This window comes from Neoarius graeffei, chromosome 9, assembly GCF_027579695.1.
Source record: "Neoarius graeffei isolate fNeoGra1 chromosome 9, fNeoGra1.pri, whole genome shotgun sequence".
NCBI lineage: Eukaryota > Metazoa > Chordata > Actinopteri > Siluriformes > Ariidae > Neoarius > Neoarius graeffei.
The window spans coordinates 15,983,160-16,002,397 of NC_083577.1; the positions used below are offsets into that span (position 1 = coordinate 15,983,160).

Here is a 19,238-nt window from a genome sequence, read left to right on the forward strand (position 1 = left end):
TACACCCCACAACAAAAACTACTACATCTAGTACTTTGCATGGCCTCCATGATTTTTAATGACAGCACCAAGTCTTCTCGGCATGGAATGAACAAGTTGGCGACATTTTGCAACATCAAACTTTTTCCATCCTTCAACAATGACCTCTTTTAGTGACTGGATGCTGGATGGAGAGGGATGCTCAACTTGTCTATTCAGAATTCCCCATAGGTGTTTGATTGGGTTCAGATCAGGAGACATACTTGGCCACTGAATCACTTTCACCCTGTTCTTCAGAAATCCAACAGTGACCTTAGATGTGTGTTTAGTCATGTTGGAAAAGTGCACAATGACCAAGGGCACGGAGTAATGGTAGCATCTTCTCTTTCAGTATAAAGCAATACATCTGTGAATTCATGATGCCATCAATGAAATGCAGCTCCCTGACACCAGCAGCACTCCTGCAGCCCCACATAAGGACACTGCCACCACCATGTTTCACTGTAGGCACCATGCATTTTTCTTTGTATTCCTCATCTTTGCGGCACCATACAGTTTTGAAGCCATCAGTTCCAAAAACATTTATCTTGGTCTCATCACTCCAGAGTATAGAGTCCCAGTAGTAGAGTCTTTGTCAGCATGGGCCCTGGCAAACTCTAGGTGGGCTTTTTTGTGCCTGGGCTTTAGGGGAGGCTTCTTTCGTGGATGGCATCCATGCATGCCATTCCTCTGCAGTGTACGCCGTATTGTGGCGACCCAGGGAGATTCTTGCCGACCCAGGATTGTGGCGACCCAAGATTCTTGCCATGGTGGAGAGCCTTGTGTGTTCCGATGAACCTGAGAGCAAAGCCGTCTGGAGCCTAAGCTCCTGGTAGGGTCACCCATGGCGGTAAGGTCGAAGGGGAGGTTCCAGACGAAGAGCGACCCAAACAAGTCCTTCAACGGCGGAATGGGCGGAGGAAGGTGGCAGAAGTGCACCACAATGGTCACAAAGGCAGAAGAAGGCTGCAGCAAAGAGAGGCCACCGATCGTCTTGATCTTCATGCCATTGGAGTCTGGCTCTCTCTCTGCCAAGAACAGTGTGGTGGCCGCCAGTGCACCACTGTCCCCACTCTAAACGATTTCACGCACAGGCGTTCTCCTGACCCCCCCCCCAAACACCCAACCCCTCTTCAAGTCCTATGGCAATCAGAAAATGGTAACGGGAGCAGGACAGTGAAGTCTGGGAGCTCCTAGTCATGCACTGGCACATAGGCAGTGGGTGTCTGATTCAGTCGTTTTGCTCTCGGACTGAGGCAGAGAGAGCATCTCGGTAGCAGCACTCACGTCTGAGCAATCCTATTAAGGATCCGCTCTGCTCACCCCACAATGGGGAAGGGGCTAGAAAAGGTGCCCTAAAAATAGCCTGCCTCTCAAACCTGGCTGGGATACCGCACCCAGTGGGTTCACCTCATAGCGGTTGAAAACAAAAAACAATAAACATTGGAGCCTGGAATGTGAGGACTCTTATGGACAGGGCCCCCAACGATTGCCCCGAAAGAAGATCTGCAATAATTGCTAGGGAGCTGAAAAGGTTTAACATCGACGTTGCTGCCCTGTCTGAAACCCGCCTGGCCGATGAGGGGCAACTGAAGGAGGAGAAAGGTGGATACACCTTCTGGAAGGGAAAGCCAGCTGATGAAGCCAGAATCCACGGAGTGGGATTCGCCATCAAGAACCGCCTCATCTCCCAACTATCTGAATCTCCAGTAGGCATCAATGAACGTCTCATGACACTGCGCCTGAGGCTCTCAAACAACCAGATGGCCACTGCTGTGAGTGCCTACGCACCAACCTTGGACTCACAGGACGAAGATGAGGAGGCCTTCTATGCATCCCTTGACCAGGTCCTATCGAACATCCTGAAGGAAGACAAGATCCTCCTACTCGGGGATTTCAATGCCAGGGTTGGCAAGGATCACAAGCTCTGGAAAGGCACCCTAGGCAAAGAGGGTGTTGGAAATATCAACTCCAATGGAACCCTCCTACTGTCAAAGTGTGCTGAACATGAGCTGGTCGTAACAAACACCCTTTTCCGCCAGAGAAACAGGTTCAAAACCTCCTGGATGCACCCTCGATCAAAGCGCTGGCATCTCGTTGACTATGCGATTGTCAGGGCTAGAGATCGCAAGGATGTTAACATCACCAGGGCCATGACCTGTGCGGATGATTGTTGGACAGACCATCGCCTAATCCGCTCCACAATGAACATCCAGCTACATCAGAGAAGGAGGACCCAAAGGAAGCAAACATGTCCTAAATTCAACATTGACAGCTTGGGGATGCAGAAAGAGTGCAACAACTTCAGAAGACCCTACTTGAATGACTCCCTGAAGAATATCTTGAGGACGTGGAAGAACACTGGAAGACCCTTAAGACCATCTTACTCGAGACCTGCATGGACACCCTTGGCTACAAGACCAGGAAACATCAAGACTGGTTTGACGACAGTGACACCGAAATAGAACAGCTAATCGATGCCAAAAGGAAAGCCTTTTGTTCTTGGCAGAATGACATCAATTGTAAGGCTAAAAGACAGGCCCACTCCAAGGCAAAGGCACTTGTCCAGTGCAGGGTGCGAGAGTTAAAGAACCAGTGGTGGACAGAGAAGGCCTTGGAGATCCAGAGGCTTGCTGACTTGGGTGACACCAGAGGCTTCTTCAATGCCACCAAAGCTGTGTATGGCCCAAGTTATTGAGGCCTCAATCCCCTCCGCTCCAAAGATGGGCAAACCCTGCTGAAGGACGAGGAAGGGATCAGCTCCAGATGGGAAGAACACTTCCAGGAGCTCCTGAACCGAAACACCACAGTTGACTCAGAAACCATCAACCAAATTCCTCAGCGGCCCATCATGGAGCATTTGGATGACCCTCCCACTGAAAGTGAGGTCTTGGGTGCCATCAGGAGATTGAGTAACAACAAGGCCTCTGGACCAGATGGGATTCCAGCAGAAATCCTCAAGCAAGGCGGGCCCAAACTCCTCAGTCACATCCACATCCTCCTTTCTAAGATCTGGGAGGAGGAGAAAATCCCTGCCGAACTCAGGGATGCCCTGATTGTCACCATATTCAAGAAGGGAGATAAAGCGGACTGTGGCAACTACAGGGGCATCTCCCTCTTATCCACCACAGGCAAAGTACTGGCCCATATTTTGGCCAACCGACTACTGCCACTGTCAGAAGTGATCCTCCCAGAGTCACAGTGTGGCTTCCGCCCTGCCAGAGGAACCTCTGACATGATTTTCACAGTTCGCCAGCTGCAGGAGAAATGTCGAGAGCAACACCTACCCCTGTACATGGCATTCATCGATCTTACCTTTGATTCCGTGAACAGACCTGCCCTCTGGTGTGCTCTATCCAAGATCGGATGTCCAGACAAGTATCTGAAGATCTTGCGCTTACTACATGATGACATGACCGCAACCGTAGTTGGAAATGGTGGCTGTGAAACAGCCCCTTTCAAAGTGCACACCAGTGTCAAGCAGGGCTGCATCATTGCACCAACCCTCTTCTCCATCTTCATTGCCACCATCCTCCACCTCACCAGCCAAAACTTACCTGAGGGTCTTAAGTTCATATACAGGACAGACAGCGGGCTCTTCAACATCAACAGGTTCAGGGCAAAAAGCAAGGTGCTCACATCCCCCATCATGGAGCTCCAATATGCTGACGATAACCCCCTAGTGGCTCTTTCTGAAGCGGACCTCCAGAGCATCATGGACGCCTTTGCCAGAGCCTACCAACTCCTGGGACTTGATATTAACATCAGGAAAACTCAGATACTGTACCAACCAGCCCCTGACACCCTCCAAGGCTCCAGCAATCCATGTGGACAATACCCTGGAAAATGTGGACCAATTCATGTATCTTGGCAGTCTTCTATCCACAAGAGCTGACATTGATGCAGAAATCCACCACCGCACAGGGTGTGCCAGTGCAGCTTTTGCTAGGCTGAGAGACAGGATCTTTGACAACCGCGAAATCCTGACCAAAACCAAACTCCTGGTCTATCAAGCCATCATTCTTCCCACCCTGCTCTATGGAGCTGATAGCTGGACTACCTACAGTAGACATCTGAAAGCCCTGGAGCAGTATCACCAGCGATGCCTACGCAAGATTCTCAGGATCAGCTGGGAAGATAGATGGACTAATTTCAATGTTTTAAAGGAAGCCAACATTGCCAGCATCACCTCAACTATTGCTAGGCACCAGCTACGATGGACAGGTCATGTAGTACGCATGCCCAACTACCGCCTTCCAAAACAGATTCTGTATGGCCAACTAAAGGAAGGAAAGCGTACCCAAGGAGGGCAGAAGAAGCGGTACAAAGACATGATCAAAGTACACCTCAGAAAGTGTCACTTCAATCTCAGTAACTGGGAGGAGGCTGCCCTCAAAAGAGATGAGTGGAGAAGGATGGTCCATGAAGGTACAGCACACCTAGAAGAGGACCTCCACTGTGCTGCAGAAACTAAAAGGCAACTGAGGAAGGAGAGAACCACCACCAAAACGGCTCCCCAAACCCAAACCACCACCTCCAGGACAACAATCTACATATGCCCCCACTGCAATAGAGACTGCGGATCAAGGATTGGCCTCAACTGCCACCTGACGACCCACAAGTGACCAGACCCACCGTCAGGAGGACAATCATACACGTTACGAGTGATCGCCGAGGACGCCGTATTGTGTCACGGGAAATAGTCACCCCAGTTTGGCTTTCTATTTCTTTAGATAACTGCAGTGAACTTGCATGCCGATTTTCTTCAACCCTTCTCATCAGAAGATGCTCCTGCTGAGGTGTTAACTTCCATGGACGACCTGGACGCCTCTGTGAGATGGTTACAGTTCCATCTTTCTTAAATTTTTGTACCACTTTTGCTACAGTATTCTGACTGATAAGTAAAGCTTTGATGATCTTCTTGTAGCCTTCACCTTTGTGGTGGAAAGAAATTATTTTCTTTGGGGAATTCTGAAAAAACAAGTTGAGTATCACTGTCCATCCAGCATCCAGTCACCTAAAAGAGGTCATTGTTGAAGAATGGAAAAAGTTTGTTGCAAAATGTCGCCAACTTGTTCATTCCATGCCAAGAAGACTTGCTGCTGTCATTAAAAATCATGGAGGCCATGCAAAGTACTAGATGTACAGTGGTGCTTGAAAGTTTGTGAACCCTTTAGAATTTTCTATATTTCTGCATAAATATGACCTAAAACATCATCAGATTTTCACACAAGTCCTAAAAGTAGATAAAGAGAACCCAGTTAAACAAATGAAACAAAAATATTATACTTGGTCATTTATTTATTTAGGAAAATGATCCAATATTACATATCTGTGAGTGGCAAAAGTATGTGAACCTTTGCTTTCAGTATCTGGTGTGACCCCCTTGTGCAGCAATAACTGCAACTAAACGTTTGCGGTAACTGTTGATCAGTCCTGCACACCGGCTTGGAGGAATTTTAGCCCATTCCTCCATACAGAACAGCTTCAACTCTGGGATGTTGGTGGGTTTCCTCATATGAACTGATCGCTTCAGGTCCTTCCACAACATTTCCATTGGATTAAGGTCAGGACTTTGAATTGGCCATTCCAAAACATTAACTTTATTCTTTTTTAACCATTCTTTGGTAGAACGACTTGTGTGCTTAGGGTCGTTGTCTTGCTGCATGACCCATCTTCTCTTGAGATTCAGTTCATGGACAGATGTCCTGACATTTTCCTTTAGAATTCGCTGGTATAATTCAGAATTCATTGTTCCATCAATGATGGCAAACCGTCCTGGCCCAGATGCAGCAAAACAGGCCCAAACCATGATACTACCACCACCATGTTTCACAGATGGGATAAGGTTCTTATGCTGGAATGCAGTGTTTTCCTTTCTCCAAACATAACGCTTCTCATTTAAACCAAAAGTTCTATTTTGGTCTCCTCCGTCCACAAAACATTTTTCCAATAGCCTTCTGGCTTGTCCACGTGCTCTTTAGCAAACTGCAGATGAGCAGCAATGTTCTTTTTGGAGAGCAGTGGCTTTCTCCTTCCAACTCTGTCATGCACACCATTGTTGTTCAGTGTTCTCCTGGTGGTGGACTCATGAGCATTAACATTAGTCAATGTGAGAGAGGCCTTCAGTTGCTTAGAAGTTACCCCGGGGTCCTTTGTGACCTCGCCGACTATTACACGCCTTACTCTTGGAGTGATCTTTGTTGGTCGACCACTCCTGGGGAGGGTAACAATGGACTTGAATTTCCTCCATTTGTACACAATCTGTCTGACTGTGGATTGGTGGAGTCCAAACTCTTTAGAGATGGTTTTGTAACCTTTTCCAGCCTGATGAGCATCAACAATGCTTTTTCTGAGGTCCTCAGAAATCTCCTTTGTTCGTGCCATGATACACTTCCACAAACATGTGTTGTGAAGATCCCTGTTCTTTGATCCCTGTTCTTTTTATCCCTTTGATAGATCCCTGTTCTTTAAATAAAACAGGGTGCCCACTTACACCTGATTGTCATCCCATTGATTGAAAACACCTGACTCTAATTTCACCTTCAAATTAACTGCTAATCCTAGAGGTTCACATACTTTTGCCACTCACAGATATGTAATATTGGATCATTTTCCTCAATAAATAAATGACCAAGTATAATATTTTTGTCTCATTTGTTTAACTGGGTTCTGTTTATCTACTTTTAGGACTTGTGTGAAAATCTGATGATATTTTAGGTCATATTTATGCAGAAATATAGAAAATTCTAAAGGGTTCATAAACTTTCAAGCACCACTGTAGTAGTTTTTGTTGTGGGGTGTACTCATTTTTGCACCACCCTAATTTGAGCAAAACTGAAAAAATGTGTAATCCAAGTTATATTATTAACCTTACTTTCATATTATAAGTTAAACAGATGTTATATTAAACTTGTCAATGTTTTGGAAATTGTTTGTGTTCATTGAGATGTGTATATATGTACGTGTGTATATTATATGTGTGTGTATATATATATATATATATATATATATATATATATATATATATATATATATATGTATATATACACACTATATATATATATATATATGTGTGTGTGTGTGTGTGTGTGTGTTGTGAGCCCTGCGAAAACCTGGCAACTTGTCCAGGGTGTACCCTACCTCTCACCCATAGTCAGCCGGGATAGGCTTCAGCTTGCCTGCAACCCTGTAGAACAGGATAAGCGGTTACGGACAATGGATGTATATGTGTGTATTTAAAAAAAAAAAACTTTAACCAGTTTAATAAATGTTAGTGCCTAGGCCTAATAGTGCATATAATTGAACAGTTCTGTTAGCCCTTCTTTTTCCAAGAAACTTTTATTTATTTATTGAGAACAAAATTTTACAGGTTCATAAATATTTGGATAACGACAAAGTTATTTTAGCTGTAAAGTTACTTTAGCTTGGACAACGACATTTTTACTTTAGCTGTCTACCATAGTATATTGGAGTTGAAATTAAGTCATGAACTTTCTTGAGAATAATAATCAACTATTTGTTACATATTTAAAAAGAAAGAACACATTTGTGAACATCAAAAGGCACAGAAGGCAGCTATGATGGATGACAGAAGAATTATTTTCCTGTTGAAGAAAAACCCCTTCATAGCAGTTGGTCAGATGAACACCATACTGTAGGAGGTAGGCATGATCTGTGTCAAAGTCAACAATCAAGAGAAGCTGTAAACCACTGGTAAGCCTTAAAAACAGGAAGAAACAGGAAGACCACATTAGGGCTTGCCAAAGTATCTAAATAAAGCCTATACATTTCTGAGAAAAAACATCCTCAGAATATGGAGAAGGCTTATGATCTGAAGCGTACCACCATCTCTCTTTTGGTGTGGTCATGTACGGTAGAACTGGTTCCCTTGTTTTTATTGATGACGTGACTGCTGATAAAAGCAGCTGGATAAATTCTGAAGTGTATTATCTGTATTGTCTGTCTGTTCACATTCAGCCAAATCCTTCAGAACCCGCTGGATAGCACTTCATGTTGCAGATGGACAATGACCCAAAGCATATTTCAAAAGCAACCGAAGCTATTTTTAAAGCAAAGATGTAAAATGTTCAGCAATGGCCAAGTCAGTCACCTGACCTGAATCCAAATAAGCTGAATTTCACTTGCAGAAGGCAAAACATCCCAATAACAATGATTTTCTTTGCATAACCCAGCTTGGTCAGAAGCTGTGGTCAGAACATAGCATCAGCCAATATATGGTACGCAAAGAGCAGAGAGAGTTAAGGTCCTTGCTCAAGGGCATGACATTCTGATACTAAGGCATGAACCTTGTCAGTAGTAAAGAAACTAAATCACTATCCCTGATATCTTTATGGTCTTCTTCACAACACCTGTGTCCAGGTTAAAGCTACTGCATGTGGGGTCTCAAACACCATGGGGTCATTACTCTCTCCTTCAAATAGGGTAAGGGTTTCTTAACTGGAATACTAAAGCTGTAAAGGTACATGGCTCCAGATCCTTACAAATAGACTCTTGCTTTAAGAGTTCTAGTAGGCTCCAAACATTGACACATCTTGCAGGACCAATCAGAGCGACTTTGAGAAGGAGAGAGTAATGAGCTCCTCAGTGTTCCTCTTTTCTATTGAGGTATTTCACCTGACGTCACAGGGTCACGTGACGCCCACCATTTTGGACGGCAAGCTAGCTAATGTCAACAACAGTAGCTAGTATGTTACTGTAGCAATATTTACTTTCAGTCATTTGGATGACTGTTAAAACCTTTCAGTCTCAAGTTTTTCCTTTACTGGATTTACTAGTTTACTGAGCTAGCGCGCGATGGCTCCCGGCTCGGCCGGAGAGCGCGCGATGGCTCCCGGCTCGGCCGGAGAGCGCGCGATGGCTCCCGGCTCGGCCGGAGAGCGCGCGATGGCTCCCGGCTCGGCCGGAGAGCGCGCGATGGCTCCCGGCTCGGCCGGAGAGCGCGCGATGGCTCCCGGCTCGGCCGGAGAGCGCGCGATGGCTCCCGGCTCGGCCGGAGAGCGCGCGATGGCTCCCGGCCTGGGCGGAGAGTGCGCGATGGCTCCCGGTTTGGCCGAGCGCGCTAGCTCAGTAAACTAGTAAATCCAGTAAAGGAAAAACTTGAGACTGAAAGGTTTTAACAGTCATCCAAATGACTGAACGTAAATATTGCTACAGTAACATACTAGCTACGATGTTGTTGACATTAGCTAGTGCTAACAGCTAGCTGCTAGTACACTGCTACAACACAGACACCGACCCTAATAATACAGTTCTTGGTCATTGCCTGGTAACAGCAAATTTATAACGGGCCATGTCTCAACAGACTAAGAAGTTATTTCAATGACATTTAATAACATTTTGTTTATCCTGAGGACCGAAAGTAAATGAAAATGTGAACAAACCTTAGCTGTAATCAGATGGCGACCACCGGCTCCAGGGACGACCCACTGATGTAGGCATGTTACCCAGCCTGACAAAATATTTGTAGGCATCCAAACTCTTATACGCTTTCAGATCAATACCTGTGTATGGCGATGGGTTTTTAACGACATAGGTGTACAGATCCTGTGGGCCGAAGTCAGGTAAAGACGAGGGCTTCGTGTACTTCCGTACATCAGTGAACAATCCTGGTGGAAGCAGGTAAACATCGTTCTCTAAGCCTGCTAACCTCAATTTTTGCAAATACCTCTCCCTCTGCTCGCCCTGTAAATGCCCTACGTCACTGGATAGTGAAGGTGTTTTCTGCATCTCGCTCCTTTTTCTTTTATGTTTTTCGTTTGTCGCCTTCCTCGCATTCAAACTGATTCGAGCCGTGCCGTCCAAAATGGCAGCATCACATGACTTGGTCACGTGAGTGAAATACCTCAATATGATTATTTTTAAAAATTGTATTTTAGTTTGGGCACAGTGGTGTAGTGGTTAGCAGTGTCACCTCACAGCAAGAAGGTCCTGGGTTTGAGCCCAGCAGCCGACAAGGGTCTTTCTGTGTGGAGTTTGCATGTTCTCGTGTTTGCATGGGTTTCCTCCGGGTGCTCCGGTTTCCCCCACAGTCCAAAGACATGCAGGTTAGGCTAATTGGTGGCTCTAAATTGACCGTAGGTGTGAATGTGAGTGTGAATGGTTGTTTGTCTATGTGTTAGCCCTGTGATGACCTGGCGACTTGTCCAGGGTGTACTCCGCCTCTCGCCCACAGTCAGCTGGCATAGGCTCCAGCTTGCCTGCGACCCTGTACAGGATAAGTGTCTACAGATAATGGATGGATGGATGGTATTTTAGTTTGGCCTCCCTTCCACATAATCAGTGTATTAAGTCACTACAGATGGAGCTTTTGGAAAATTATTTGCAGGGGGAATTCATTTTAACTGTTAATGATATTTTCCAAAACCTTGTTGGTATGGATGGAGCTTTTGTTTTAAAGACAAATGCCTTTCAAAAAGATCCAGATATCCAGAGTCCAGCTGTTTCTGTGAATGTATGTGCTTATTTCTGAGAGCGTTCATCTCTTTGTTAGGTGTAGCATAAACGGATTTACTTTGACTGGCTGAGCTGAACTGGCATGCTTTGTCATGAATCCGTCACCTCACAGACTCAACTCACATAGAAATGGCTGGATCCTGATGTTGTAAAGGAGAAATTTCATGTTATTTAGCAAAGAATCTTCAACCTCACATCCTTAATATACAGTAAGTCCAGCTTCAGCCTAACTGGTCACAGTAGTTTTAACAGGAAAGAGGAGCAGGATTGTAAAAGTAGCATGACCCTGTGTGCTTAGCCAATTTGATCTTGAACCAACTCACATCCCCAAAGTCTGAATTCAAACCTGATTTATACCCTGTTAAATTTCAATCCAAATGCAACTTGAACACAGCCATCACCACCCAAAGACTGACAGATGTAACTGAATGATAGCTCCTGCTACCATGTAGGCTGTCCTCAAATCATCTGGAAATAAAATCCAAGAATTAATGCTATGTATGAACAGCTATGTCAAGCTTAGCACCCCATACTTTTACATCTTCAACCTGTGCTTTCCTAGCCTCAGCTCAACCAGTCATTCCAGAATTTCTTTCAGAACTTTATGGACAGGAAAGAGGAATAACACCAAGAAAACAGTTTGAACTGTTAAAAGATGGAGTGGCTGTAATACTGTAGAGTTATCATTCCTCTGAAGTAGATGGTGCAAAATTACTACTACCTCCCTGGAGTTGGGTATTTTTCTATAACAGCACTAAGTGGGTTACAGTGGAGTGCCATTATAATACGGATCGCTATTACACGAAAACCATTGTAACATGGTCAGCTCATGGCTTTCAAAAATTTAGCAATGAACTCATTAAAACATGGCTCACCATTGACGATGATGACTCTACGTCAAAAAACAATGTCAGATGAAGAAATCATTCGTAATGTCACAGAGAACCAGCAACAACCAGAACAAATTGGTGAAGAAATCACTGAGGATGAGGACAACATTGTAGATCTTCTTGTATTCCTCTTGTACCACAGCAATTCACTAAAGATGTATATATTTTTAGATTTAATGTTGTGATTCAACAAGTTAGTTCCTGTTATTACTAGCATTGTAGGAGCTATAAACAATTGTCCCTTCACATTTTCTTGAAGTTAATAAAACAAAAAACAATGCCTCACTGATGGAGACTTGAGTACAAAACTGTTCATGTCAACTGTAGTCCTCAGACATAAATGTATTACTAAGTATCCAGAGCATCTCCCAAGTGCAACTTTCGACTGTCCATATGGGGCCATCCTCCACAGGAGCACCATGATGAGACTCCAGCCAGACGTAGGGCATGAGGATGGATCAGGCAGAGCCGCGGAACAGAAGAGGAGGTCCAAGGAGCAGTATCTTACTCAGAGGGAGGGATGGGGGGGAAGAGAGAGAGAAAACACAGGTCGTTAGGTATGTCCAATGTCACCTAATGAGTAAGAACAGGATACGTTTTGCGCTGAGTGCAAGCTGGGACTCTGGCAAAACTAACTATGATAGCATAACTAAAAGGGGAGAGCCAAAAGGTAACACAGACATGAGGGTGCCCTGGGACATAAAGCAACCAGCCACTACACAGCCAACGAACCCGAGTGAGCGAGTGAGTGGGGGGATGACAGCATCCATACATCCCAGTTTACCAAAACATGCTATGCCTGAGGACCCTCCAGATCTACTCATCTCATTATCTCTAGCCGCTTTATCCTGTTCTACAGGGTCGCAGGCAATCTGGAGCCTATCCCAGCTGACTGTGGGCGAAGGGCAGGGTACACCCTGGACAAGTCGCCAGGTCGTCACAGGGCTGACATATAGACACAGACAACCATTCACACTCACATTCACACCTACGGTCAATTTAGAGTCACCAGTTAACCTAACCTGCATGTCTTTGGACTGTGGGGGAAACCGGAGCACCCGGAGGAAACCCACGCGGACAACATGCAAACTCCACACAGAAAGGCCCTCACCAGGCACGGGGCTCGAACCCGGACCTTCTTGCTGTGAGGCGACAGCGCTAACCACTACACCACTGTGCCGCCCCCTCCAGATCTACTCCTTTACCTAATAAAAACTATTAACAAAAGGCAGATATGTTTTTCAGCCTAGACAAACACTGAGACTGCGTTTGAGTCCCGAATACTACTTGGAAGGCTGTTCCATAACTGTGGGGCTTTGTAAGAAAAGGTTCTGCCCCTTGATGTAGCCTTCACTATATGAGGTACTAGCAGATAGCCTGCACCTTTTGATCTGCTGTATTACCTCTGACTTTTACAAAGCACTGACACTGGAGACTCCTTCCAGAAATGTTAACCAAACATCACCTTACAGAAAAAGTCGCCAGATTAATCTGGATGATTTTTTTTCTTTTTCTTTCAGGGTACAGTTGTGCAGAGCTCTATGTGTGGACTCATGTGGGGAGACCAGAACAAGGTGAGGGGAGTAGTATTCAAGATTTGTGTTTTGTTATTTGTAGATTAGCATACACTATCACCAGTTTTAAGATATTAGATTGTCTGGTGCTAGAATCTTGAACATGTATTCAATATACATGTTCAATCAAGAACCTGCTATGTTGATGTAATTAATACACTGAAAATGTTAATGATATTACAGTGTCTTGCAAAAGTATTCATCCCCCTTCGTGTTTTGTCCTGTTTTGTTGCATTACAAGCTGTAATTTCTGTTTAAATTCAGATATCTGTTTTTTTTTTCATCTTAATTATTGTTTGTGTCACAATAAAAAATAAAATGAAAACAATTTGCACCTTTAAAGTGGTAGGTATGTTGTGTCAATCAAATGGTGCTAACCCCCCAAAAATCCATTTTAATTCCAGATTGTAATGCGACAAAACAGGATAAACACCAAGGGGGATGAATACTTTTGCAAGACACTGTATATTAATATTTGTGCCTTCATCTTTCAGGAGCAGATTCAGAACGTCTTTAAACGGGTTAGTCTGTGACTTGGGAACTTTATTATGAGTTTTTCAATAACAGCTCTGGTATATATCAAGTGGACTGCTAATGGAGCTGTCTTCTTTCCAGTTCTTGTTTCACTACTCGAAGGCCCGGAATTCAGTTGGCACTGTAGCAAGAGAGGTAAAGATAATGCTTAGTGAATTCTTTGGGGAAAGGTTTTTCACTCAGACCTAACTATTGCAACTTTTTTTCTAGTCTCACTCCGTCCACCCGTTGATGCGTCTTTCACCTAAGTTTACTCTTCGAAGGAAGAAACAGCAGATTTTGCCTGTAAGCTCCATTTTGTTTTCCACCAGTTAAATTTCCTTAGAGCAGATTGAACTCTAAGTAAGGGGTCATTAATTTTAAATAATTTTAATCTACTCAGGATGCACCAATTTAATAGGGAGTATAGGATCCAGGGTTTCAAAAGGTACTGAGAAATTATGTCAGTGAAAGTATAGAACATGTGTGAAAATCTTACTTAATTAAAAGTCTCATCTCACTATCTCTAGCCGCTTTATCCTGTTCTACAGGGTCGCAGGCAAGCTGGAGCCTATCCCAGCTGACTACGGGCAAAAGGTGGGGTATACCCTGGACAAGTTGCCAGGTCATCACAGGGCCGACACATAGACACAGACAACCATTCACATCTATGGTCAATTTAGTCACCAGTTAACCTAACCTGCATGTCTTCGGACTGTGGGGGAAACCGGAGCAAACCCATGCGGACACGGGGAGAACATGCAAACTACGCACAGAAAGGCCCTCGCCGGCCATGGGGCTCGAACCCGGACCTTCTTGCTGTGAGGCGACAGCGCTAACCACTACACCACCTTGCCACCCTTAATTAAAAGTGGAATTTTAAATACACAATCAGTAGCTGGGTCAGAGAAGAAGAGATGAGATTTTTCACAAGTAATTTAAAGGTCTAAATAAAAATGCCAGGAGTACAAAGTAACTTTTTTTTTTTCTTGGAAATGTAATTCGGTAGTAGTACAAGGATTCAATTTCAGTATTACTGAAGTTGTGAGAACTAAAACAATCACTCAAAAGACCATTGACTAGGAATTATTGTGTAAAGGAGTGTAATGTGGAAAAAATAATTAAGAAATATAAAAGAGGAAGGGACTGTGAGAGAAGAGTGAAAGGAAAAAAAGACAGACTACAACCCCAGTTAAAAAAAAGGTTGGGACACTGTGTAAAATGAAAAATAAAAAAAGAATGTGATGATTTGCAAATCATGGAAACCCTATATGTCATTGAAAATAATACAAAGAAAGCATATCAAATGCTGAAACTGAGAAATTTGTATTTGTTTGTGGAAAAAATATGCTGACTTTGAATTTGATGCCAGCAAATTTTCAGTTTCCAAAAAATTGGGACATGGGCATGTTTACCACTGTGTTGCATCACCTCTACTTTTATCAACACTCTGTAAATGTTTGGGAACTGAGGAGATCAATTGCTGTCGTTTTGAAAGTGAAATGTTGTCCCACTCTTGCCTGATTATACAATTTCAGTGGCTCAACAGTTCGGGGTAACCAAATGTTTTAAATGGGAGACAGGTCTGGACTGCAGGCAGGCCAGTTTAGCACCTGGACTCTTTTTCCTCCAGAGCCATGCAGTTGTAATATGTGCAGAACGCAGTTTGGAATTGTCTTATGAAATAAGCAAGGCCTTCCCCAAAAAAAGACATCCCCTGGATGGCAGCATGTTGCTCCAAAATCTGTATATATCATTCAGCATTATGATGCCTTCCCAGATGTTCAGGCTACTCATACCATGCCCCCATACCATCACAGATACTAGCTTTTGAACTGTGCACTGACAACAAGCCAGATGGTCCCTCTCCTCTTTAGCCTGGAGGATGTGGTGTCCATGATTTTGAAAAAGAATTTCTTCTTTTGATTTGTCAGACCTCAGGACAATCTTCCACTTCGCCTCAATCCACCAATCCAGCACAGGCCCAGAGAAGGTGGCGGTGTTTCTGGATATTGTTTATATATGGTTGTGGATGCAGTAATGAACTGTTTTCACAGATGATGGCTTTTCTGAAGTGTTCCTGAGCCCATACATTGATTTCCACTACAGACACGTGTTTGCTTTTAATGCAGTCACCTGAGGGCCTGAAGAGCACAGGCATCCAATGTTGGTTTTTCGCCTTCCCCTTTGTGATTTCTCCAGATTCTCTGAATCTTTTAATGATATTATCAGGGATGTGATTTGGGGCTGGTGAAATTATCTGAAAATTTTAGCCGGGGGTCTGGGGGCCGCAGGCCCCCAGCTGGTCCAGGGCAGTGCCCTGGTGGGGGGACAAGGGAGGGCGAAGCCCCCCGAAGCTCCTGGGTTCTGGGGTTTTCTGACTTAAAAATTGTACTAAAATGGCAAGCAAACACACAAGAAAAACTTGTCATGATTAACAAATTCAAGCCAATTTAATGGTCAACATGCAACTCTGAGCCCCTATAGTAAATTCAATGATTCTTAACTGACAAAAAGCCAAAACATGAAACCTAAAAATGTCATTCTAAATTAAATCATCTACATTAGAATAAATAGAAAATTGTATAAGGAAAAACAAAATTTATACTTTCAATTACTGTAGAAGTTGAACATACCTAAATGTGCCTTTTCAAACAAACATGATGCAACATAAGAATTCATCCACCATTATTTATTAAACTCTATTGCTCCTGGTAGTCTCCCGGTTTGCTTCTTATGTATGGCAACTTCTAATATTTGATTAGGTTACTGCACACCCCGTTTAGACAGGGTAACAGGATTGACACAAAAAAATTAGTCATGCATAGACTACTTACCAAAACTGAAATTTTTAAGTAAATATTCTCAGATTCAGTTCATTCTGCCATCCATATAAAAGGTGAGAATATGTAGATCCTTGGCAACAAATAATTTCAATAATAGCTTTTGGGAGCATTTATTTTTGTTATGTGATTAATCACGGTAACAGAACTGACACAAACCTCTGGGACAGGTAGAAAAATTAACAAAAAATCGAAAAATATCTTTTCTTAATGGCATTTTCAATTTGTGACATCATATGTCCATTGTGGTTTCCACAGTCTTGTCGTTGAACATGAAAAAGTTTCAATTCCACCTTTGTCTAACATTAAGAATCATGTCTGAAAAAAAGTCTCTTTTCAGTGGAACAGCCATTTTTGCTCATTTTCGACCCTAAAATTTGCTACAAAATGCACATTTATGAACCAAAGTAGTCAAATTTTGAAATGCAAGGTAGAACTGATAATGTTTTATCATATGAGACCATAAAAAGGTTTTAGAAATCTCAAAATGTAAACAAAACACGTCCGGACAAAAAAAAATACGTTTTCTGTGAAATTGACTCATATACAAAAATGTACAGTGTTCACTCACTTGAGGATTTTCATATGCAAGAATAAAAATCACTTTTTCACTAAACAACATTCACAAAAAATGTGTTTGCAATTAATTGGGATCCACTGTTTTTATCATTTCAACCGCGCATCAGACCCTCGGCCAGTTGAAAATGTCTTTCATGCACTTTTCTCCCTCATGAGAATTTTGAAAAGTTGGCAAGTATGTGTTATTTGCACTAACATTTTAATATTGAATAAACAAATCAAAATTGTGTATAATTACCTTACATCCACGCTGTGGGAAAAGTTTTGAGCGAAAATTAAAACTAACTTTGAGTGAAAAAGGTGAAATAATCTGTGATGAAGTTGGCAGAGACTCTGAGGTAAAGTGAGAGGAGGCGGGAGGGGTCAAGCATCACTGCCGCCTCACAGACTCACTTTCCCGGGTTAAACTCCCACCACTCCCCCTCTCTCTAGCTTTTGTTTTGTTTTCACTGAGTAACCATTTTGATTTGTAAACTAGAGCTGTGATTTAAACTGCTGTTTCTTCGGACGTAACTAAAACAAACTGAAATAAAAACCGCCCCTTCTTTTCTCCTCAGAAGGTTTAGCCTCCGATGCTAACCTTTTCGCCACAGCTTTCATAGCATGCGCATCCAGGAAGCAACAGGTGGCGCGAGGCCCCGTTGCCACGGCAACCTTCGTCACTCCGTCGCACGTGCAGTGACACCATCACCACTCACAGGCTTATTATGGGGAAAGAAATGAGCTGGGTTGTTTTTTCTTCTTCCCCATGTTTATTTACTTTAAAAACACACACCAAACTGATGATCAGGTGCATCTTTACGCTCGATCATGGAGGCTGCCATCTTTCAACTCTTTGTTTGAAGCGAGCTTACGTACAGCTATCTAACAAGCGCGTTCATTGGTTGTTACAGAGCGATGGGCCAATCACGTACCTCGTTTCATCTCAATGACGGAATTACTGAAAGTCGGAACGAATAGGATATGAATGCGGATTTTTGAGCGAAAAATCGGAAAAAAAAATTTTTTTTAATTTTGAGGTGAAAAAAGCGGAATTCCGCGAATTCGCAGAAAACTCACATCCCTGTATTATGTACTACAGATTATGTGAGCCTGAAATTCTTTAGAAGTTTACATTGAGGAATGTTATTCTTAAATTGTTGTACTATTTGCCCATGCTGTCTTTCACAGAGCGATGAACCTTTTCCCCGTCTTTACTTCTGAGAGACTCCACCTCTCTGGGATGCTCTTTTTATACCCAATCATGTTACTGACCTGTTAACAATTAATGTCAAAATTGAATGAGAAACAGATCTTTCTCAGTTTCAACATCTGATATGTTGTCCTTGTACGATTTTCAATGAAATCCCCAATTCCCAAAACCTATAGGTTTTCCATGATTTGGAAATCATTGCATTTTGTTTATATTTACATTTAACAGTGTCTCAACTTTTTTGGAATTGGGGATCTAAATTTAAAATAGAGTAATTGAGTCTTTTGTGAGTTAACACTGAAGGGCTGTTAGTGGTTATGGGGTCCTGTGGGGTCTGCTTGGGCCGTGGCAGTGATCCTTTCATCGGTCTGGTGTTGCCTCATCCTCGCTGGGCCTTCAGTGAATACAAAGAGAAACGGTTACTGTATCTCACCCTTGTGCTCTTCTTTGTCTTGGAATGTGAGGCTTTTTAGAGGTGTGATTAGCCAACCCCATCCCTTTGGTGAAGTCCAGCGGTAGCTCAGGAGATAAGACACTGGACTTCTGACTGAAAGGTCATGAATTCAAATCCCAGTACCCAAGCTGTCATTGCTGGTCCCTTGAGCAAACCTCTTAACCCTCAACTCCTCAGTTATATAAAAATCAGATTGGTGTAAGTCACTCTGGATATGGGTGTCTGCTAAATGCCATAAATTTAAATGTCCAAAAAACCCCCACCAGTGTTTCAGCACCCTGGACAACGCCCTGTTGTGCTGTTGCGGCTTGGATGGGTGGGCTTGTGACTGACCCTGCCTGTGGGCCTTCATCCACACACTCATGCAAATAAAGTATAAATTATTCAACTATATTCTACTCCTGCCTGGATTGGTGTCAGTCATCACCTGTTCATGATGCTCATTAATACATCGGTTGCTTCCAGATATCCAAATGTCCAGTCTAGCATGCGACAGACTCTCTATGCCACTGAAGTGTTTGAGTTGTGACCTGAGCAGGTGATACTGATTGAGTTTTTTCACCTTTTTAGATAAATTCCTGTAGCTCAATCTGAAGCATTATTTCCATCTTCAGCTCATCACTGGCTGAAAGAGAATAAAGGCATTATGGAGCATCCATTATCTGAAGTGATGCCAAAAAACCAGAATTGGTGCAACCC

General features: G+C 43.3%; 2 protein-coding genes across 8 annotated transcripts in view; one reads left to right on the forward strand and one right to left on the reverse strand.

Annotated features, from left to right (window-relative positions):
* The window catches only part of nms (neuromedin S), a 53,484-nt gene that overhangs the window by 31,792 nt on the left and 2,454 nt on the right, over positions 1–19,238 (forward strand). For 3 of the 4 annotated variants that reach the window (XM_060929069.1, XM_060929067.1, XM_060929068.1), the window contains exons 3-6: positions 12,905–12,958; positions 13,453–13,479; positions 13,574–13,627; positions 13,703–13,777. In XM_060929069.1, coding sequence (XP_060785052.1) covers positions 12,905–12,958; positions 13,453–13,479; positions 13,574–13,627; positions 13,703–13,777 — 210 coding nt within the window. Of the gene's footprint in view, positions 1–12,904; positions 12,959–13,452; positions 13,480–13,573; positions 13,628–13,702; positions 13,814–19,238 lie in introns of those variants that run through there. The other variant, XM_060929066.1, reaches the window with a different exon arrangement.
* pdcl3 (phosducin-like 3) overlaps positions 7,341–19,238 on the reverse strand; it is a 28,776-nt gene continuing 16,878 nt past the window's right edge. The window contains exons 8-9 of one of the 4 annotated variants that reach the window (XR_009655324.1): positions 19,102–19,164; positions 7,341–7,740 (exon numbers count right to left, since the gene is read on the reverse strand). The gene's annotated coding sequence lies outside the window, so the exon portion shown is untranslated. The other 3 variants (XM_060929061.1, XM_060929062.1, XM_060929063.1) reach the window with 3 other exon arrangements.